Here is a 7,199-nt window from a genome sequence, read left to right as displayed (position 1 = left end):
TGAGTTTGACAAAAGCTTAAAATTTTGATTGACAATGCAATCTTGCTTAAGAGTAGAAATATGAACAATGAAATCTTATTTGAATAGATGAATTTGCATTAATTGACTAATGCTAGCTGATATATTTAAAGCCAACATTACATCAAATATTATTTGATAATATTTAATAAAAAATTATAAGAAGTATTACATTTCCAATTAAGTTTTATATACAAAATAAGAAATTAGATAATTTGACAAACAATATTTACAAACATTTCTTTATTAGTTCAAAGAAGAAAAATAAATATTAAAGTCATTAGTTGCATTTGGAAGATATATTATGTTAGGATGTTTGTCAAAGATTTGTATTTAGAGAAAGGAATAGAATGACAATGCTACACATAAATCACAAAGTCTATAATTTAGGATGTCAAAGTGAATTCAATACTTGAATCTAAATAAGATTTCATCGTTCAAATAAGATGTTTATATAAATAAATATGTTTATATCAGATTAGCTACAAAATAATTTGAACATTAACAAAATCATTTTTTAACTAATTTATTTTTATTTGATTGTATTAATTAAATATTAAAATATTATTTGAACTAACTATAAGTAGAAAATATTAATAATAAATAATATTAAAATATTTCCATACACCTTCATTTATCTTGGAAAAAAATCCATCTAATGTTAGAAAGTGGTAAGATTTGAGTAATCAACTATGCTTGCAAAAGTTGTCAAAATTGATGTGAGAATAATCAAAACAACACAATGAACTAATGATTCAAAAAACCTCTAAAATTCTTCAATTTTTTCTAATAAGAGCAAATAATATATATTACTTTATAGCCAATAAGGATACAAAAGATGCTCAAATAGTACACTTATCAAAGAGATCACCCTTCATATAATTAAATCATTGTTTGAGCTACAGAATTAAATTCAAATTCTTCCCTGAATCAAAAATAGTTGGTGGATAACATCTTAGAGAACAAGGATATGGTTCAAGCAGAGGACCCTTTGGCATATAAGTAAAAAGGTTGTGGTCCTTCTTGATGATATATAAGCTCTAGACTTGAGCAATTCATAACATCATCCATAAATCCAAAAAATTTGGTTGTTTGGCCGTTTCTAAGGACAACTATAGCAGCAACTTTTAATCATGGTCTTCAAAAAAATCATATAATTATCCAAAAGTATAGGTATATACTACTTTTTATTTTAGTATGTAATTGTTTCATTAACAGTCCATTCTAAAGTTGAGAAAAGAGCAATTTTCTACAAAGAACCTTGATCAATATAATATTGAAATTCTAAACACTTGTTGTCCTAAGGAACTTCCTACTAATAATTTCTTCGTTAAAGAAGATCTTTGGCACAAAATAAAAATTTGGCAACCATGTAAGTTGTATATATTTCAAGAGTCTAGCTCATGGCCTTGGTTTTTGTAAGTCCAAAGTTTGCTAGCTTTCCACACAACTATCCTTAAGCACTCAGCTGAAGTCCCTTCTCTCTGGGTAGATAATTGTTCAACATATTCTGGCGCTTCAAATCATAATAAATAACCTCCTTACTATTCATGCAATATATTACTTTGGCCACTTAAATCATCATACCAATACCAACAATTTTGATAATTTGTATCACTGCTGAAGATTTAGTTCCCTTTTTAGTATCAACTCTAGGTTCTATTTAGTGAAGACTTGGAGTTATTCAATAGAGACTTGACAAGAACTGCAAGCAAATATTATTGCTTTTGCTTTGAAAATTTTTTACCAACATATAAGGTCTCAATCTCTTCTAGTTTTAACAATAGCAGATGAATATCTTTGTTGGTCTCCTTTTTCAGTATATTTTTGCTAGAACAAAAGCTCTCTAGTATCTTTTGAAAGTCATATTTTGTACATTCCATCAATCCTGCTTCTAATCAATTTCCATTTTTGCATCCACGTCACTGAGGTATTTTCAATATGGACCATTGACCTCTACCATCCTAAATCCACTACAATATCTAAAATATGCTCTTTGACATGTGCTAGAATGATCGCCAGTTGCAGCCATAACTCTCTCTCGCAGCAGCAATCTTATATAATCTTTGCGGCTTGCATCACTATGAAATGTATGTATATCAAAGCTTTGCATTGGCTGTTGTCTCCATTGTATATAGAAAGGAGTATGTGCTATTTATTCAGTAGAAAGGACTTTGTTTCTTTGACCTTTTCGTTCAGATACTTCAATTGAAATAAGTTCAACTTCATAATTTGAGTTTTTAAAAAAGCATGTCCTTTTGTTTTAGTATCCAAGATCTCTGTGTAATAGTCAAAGTTCAAGATGGCATTGGTTATGAAAACTGGCCAAATTCACTTGCAAAGACATAAATGATCAATTGATCTAAATCAATAAAATAACTACATCAACTAAAGAACCATTGAGCTCGAATCTTGGAATTAGAAATTTGTATACTTTTAAATGTCTTAGAATTTTATAGACAAATAGACTACATGGCCTTTTACATTTTTTGATCTTATACAAAGAACAAAACCAAGTGTTTATAGCTAGAATGGTCTAATCAAGGCAAAGTGATGTGTATGAACATTCAAATTCAAAGACAAGAAATCAGAGGATTGTTAAAGTGTCTTGCTTTTGGCTAGTCATATATGTTCACTCAGGGACTCCTAAATTAAGTGGAATTCATAGTCAACGAATCACTTTATACAAGATCAAGGGAATTAACACAAATAGGCACTTACAACAAATGATGCTACATACAACACCACATAAAAATTCATCTCTTCAACACACACCATTCTAGTGCGATCTTTTCTAAGATCCAATTTGCAGAACTAAGTACAAGGATCCTAGCAAAGATGCATTTCCAACAAAGTCTACTAACCGGCATTCTAGTCTTCCTTATCTTTGGTCTAGGAAAGCCTCAAATGCAATACATTCCAACAAACAACCACAGCCAAAAATACAATCACTAATTGGACAACAATTTGGACAGACGTCTGAATTATCTTCTACCAACAAAAATGATTAAAAAAAAATAACGAAACAGTGCATGTCACCTAAGTATCACCAAAATTATAAGTATCTACAAAACCGCATTCAATTCACCATTAAGACCTCAACAAGACACAAATCCGAAGGGTAAAGGTCCTCACAGGCACAACTACAACGTGCATCTATTTTTTGACTAAACCTTGCGTGTAAACCTGTTTCGCTTTAACTTGACGAACCTCCCCTGGTTGAATCGTTTATCCTAGTGTTCCAATTTCTGGGATCTTCTGCGGTATTAGTGAATTTTCCATTGGAGTGGAGTCCAAGAGACTAAGGCTGTACAACTCTGCAAATCTCAGCATCTTCCATATCTCTGAGAATTTCGGTAGAAATGAACTAGGCAATTGTAACGTGGCGGTTATTCTTTCTAATATGGCGCTATGTCACAATCCTTCGTTCATGTGAGCTGTAAGAAAGTTGAGGTTTGTAAGCTTTGGATCAATGCAAGTGCTTTTGTTGTGAGCACTGGTATTCATGTAGCTTTGGTATTTCTCTTCGGTATTTCAAGAGATCAGGATAAGACTACTTAATGAGTGCATTTTCTGGGTGCACGGAACACCGTCAGTTAACGAACCTGATGATTAATTAGGTTCAGACTGCACAGGAATGTCTTTTCACCTATGTTTACTGAATTCCCAACAAGTTTAAAAAATAAGAAAAATCAAACTGCCCACACACTGAAACTTTTTAATGAACTTTCTGTTTGCATTTAAGTCCACCTGTACACATCCGAAATGGTTTTACGGTCGGATCTTTGGCTAAGGCTGTACAACTCTGCAAAGCCAAAACTAAGGCTGTACAACTCTGCAAAGCCGAAACTAACGCTGTACAACTCTGCAAACCTCAGCATCTTTGGCTTTTAGATAGGTGCTGAGTGTACGATGGGTATCAAAGCGTTGGTTCTTCGTCACCCTGGAGTGATGCCTGACGACCAATACTTTAGAATTGGTACTAGATTTTACGACCATGGTAAAGGGCATGTTGTACAAGCCAGCATGTGACAAAAGAGTTTGTTGTACAACACTGCGAGAAGAATCAATAAATTGCCTACAATAGGCGAGAATCAAATCTGTGACGTGGTTCCGGTCAGACACTCTATACGCAAGTTTTCTACAGCACCCGTGGTTTTGCACAATGTCCAATTCAACGCTGGAATACGGTGCAGTAGCTGTAGTCATATCTACGTCCTTCAGCATCGGACGGTTTGTGGTCATCGTGGTCCAATGGTGAGCCAGTTTTAGTTCACATGAGATGCATTCATACTGATGGATATCTTTGGCTTCTGAAACAAAGATATTTCTTTCGATTGAGTAATACTTTTGTTGGAGTATAGTCTCATCTCCTTGTCATGGTTTTTGTGTCCTAAATTGTTGAAAAGTAATGTTCGAACTCTATCTGCACACTTTCTAGCTACTTGGACTAGTCAATAGTCTTTCGACGTCACCCTTGTTTTCTAGGAATTCATTGCCTGGATACAATGTTGAAGAACTTGTGTTGTACATCACCTTCGACATCATCACAAGTGATCGACACACCTACTGCATCGAGATAAATGCCGCATCAGAACCGAAGATTCAGCAGTTCCGAAGATATGATGGCAATTTTGCAGTCTACTGGTGGCCAAAACAACCAATGCGCTGTTATAAAAGTAAAGCTTAACGTGAGAAGCGTAGAGACAACCCTTGACGGCCTTGTCTTAGGGTATTGAATTTTCCAAGCTGTCTCCAAGGCAACGGCCACCCCATGAACGACGAAGAAGCTTGTCATCCGCCACGTAGCATTCCAAGTCATATAGTATACTGCCCCCTCATGCATTATTCCAGACACCAAGAACGACGCAAGCAGTGCTATTAATTTATCTAAGTCGAACTTTCGCCTAGCCCCTTGAGCCTTTGAAAAATCTGTGTTAGTTACTCCAGAGGATCTTTTGGAGCGGCGCGTTAGAAATAGATCTTCCGACTCAGCCAGGTTGGTGGACAGAGCCTGGTCAGACGTTTCCGGCTTATCATCAGAACGCTGTAGAAGGTGTAGAACGGGATTGTACACTGTTTCCCTGAGGCAGCTGCTCACAAGAAGGTTCCACCGCTGACCCCAGAACTCTTGGAGCGAGACTGAGACAAATGGATTATCGAAGTGGGGTTCGATCGTGACACCAAAGAAGAAGTTTGCCACTGCAGCCAGAACTTCGAGCAAAGTCGTTGCAAAGAGATATAACTGGAGCGTTGTTAGAAGGTGGAGGACAATCAACGGGAGGGTGTCTAGACTTGACACAGTTATTTGCAGCAGTAAAGCCAGTACGACGGATTTGACTACAGATCTGGCAAAAAGCATATACCATGTCTCCGACTTGGAGACGTAATCTATCAGTGAAGAGTACTTCACAGGGACGCGCTTCACCACTTTTCCAGTCTGCTTCACGTGAGCAGGATACATCATCACAATTGCAAACCTCGGGAAGATTGGTTCTACCCAGGGGTCACACCCAGCACCAGTACCCCAGCAGAGAAGCAACACCTTGAACGAAGCTATCCATGTGACTATGCAGTAGAAACAACCTACACCAGTTAGATGAGTGTCGTGGCTCCAAATAAAGGGTACGAGTGTATACACTGCCAATGCTGGAGTGGACGCGACGAGGCGAGGAAACCCTAATGAGAATCTTCTAACTATCCAATAGCAGTAGGCTGCAGCGATAAAAACCAGGAGGTGTCCCACCAGAATTCCTTCTTTCCAACTCTGAGCTTCATATCCCAATGTCGCCATTCTAGAAATCGTTGACAACGGCTACAATTCTATGTGATCCTTCCACACCCAAGCGGCGGTGTTCCACGCCGAACCCTTACTAGCTAACTGATGCATTCTACACACTGATCCGAATGCCAATGGTAGGTTTACACGAAGTGATACATACTTCGGCTTCGAAATACTTCAACACGCCGTCTCCAAGCACTATTTATACTGTGGTTGAGTATCAGGGGCGGCGTGTGACGTTGGCGGTTACGTTGCCCATCCAGCTACAACAGCCTCAATACGATTGCAACTCGCTGATCCTCTCAATCCTGAAAGCTAGACTATCGTGGTGTCCCATGAGAGCAGAGAATTGTCAGGAACTAGCATTCACAAACACGAGAAAGCACCGTCGCAGCAGGAAATAACGCGATAATGGGCCGATAAAAAAACCGCCGCAACAGCCGCAGAAGCAACGGACACTATTTGTGGATAAGAAGTGTGTGTGTGTAATATCCTGGATTCGATGTCATTAGCTGGAATTATGATGCTACCAGGGCCCACTACGGATTCAGCTCATCAGTGACCATGTTGCAGAAAGATAACACCGCTACCATATGTTGTTGTTGGTGTTGGACTGTGGAGGAGGAGCAGCAGAAGGACAGCGCCAGGAACACGACCCATAAGCAACAAACATCACGAGAAACATAGATCACTCTTTGCCACCTGATCAGCCAGCCAACTGCTAAGTTGCTCTAACACATACCACTCAGCCAATCCATGGAGTTTATTGATAAGTATCAAAATCCTGCTTATTTTGATACTTAGGAGTTTTTCGTAAGTATACTGGAGAAAGCTAGAAGCCACAATTTTCAAAGAATTTGATTGGTTGAATTAAGAAGCACACCTTAATTAGTTTTGAACCAAAAAAAATCAATAATGAAATCACAAGGAGACAAATACGAGGTGGAAGGGACTTTTCTATTAATGTGACTGGAATAGTATTGTTTCTTGAAGTTTGTGTTGGACCCACATCAAGTGGTGCTTTTTGAAAAAACTTAAGAGGTCGTATCAAATTAAGCTAAAAACATTCATTAAATTATTACTTTTGATTCTTTTTAATGTTCTCTATAATTTTCACAATCTTGATATAAGCTATTATATTTTATATTTAATAGTAAAGTAATTTGGCTCATGTGTATTGAAAAAGAGAAGTCTAAAGGCTACAAACGCTTAGCATCAACAAGGATTGTACTCTAAGAGAAGTGTGGAGGAAGATAATTCTTACTTCCAACACTCTTTACTTATAGGTGGTGGTTTATCCACCAACGAGACAACTTCCATCCATTTGATATTACATCCATTTCTATCTCATCTTACTAAAGCCTTGGTAGTACCACAATAACTTACTTTACCTCTTTGC

The 7,199-nt window shown here is 37.2% G+C and overlaps 1 protein-coding gene across 1 annotated transcript; it reads right to left on the bottom strand.

Annotated features, from left to right (window-relative positions):
* Window positions 1-4,323: 4,323 nt before the first annotated feature.
* On the bottom strand, window positions 4,324-6,893 carry LOC112288014 (putative long-chain-alcohol O-fatty-acyltransferase 5). The gene has a single exon (XM_024531757.3). It carries the CDS (start codon window positions 5,810-5,812, stop codon window positions 4,610-4,612), a length of 1,203 nt encoding a protein of 400 aa, XP_024387525.1. The 5' UTR covers window positions 5,813-6,893; the 3' UTR covers window positions 4,324-4,609.
* Between the last annotated feature and the right edge of the window lie 306 nt (window positions 6,894-7,199).

This window comes from Physcomitrium patens, chromosome 10 (genome assembly GCF_059467195.1).
Source record: "Physcomitrium patens ecotype Gransden chromosome 10, ASM5946719v1, whole genome shotgun sequence".
NCBI classification, from domain to species: domain Eukaryota; kingdom Viridiplantae; phylum Streptophyta; class Bryopsida; order Funariales; family Funariaceae; genus Physcomitrium; species Physcomitrium patens.
This window is presented reverse-complemented; position numbering and strand designations above follow the sequence as displayed.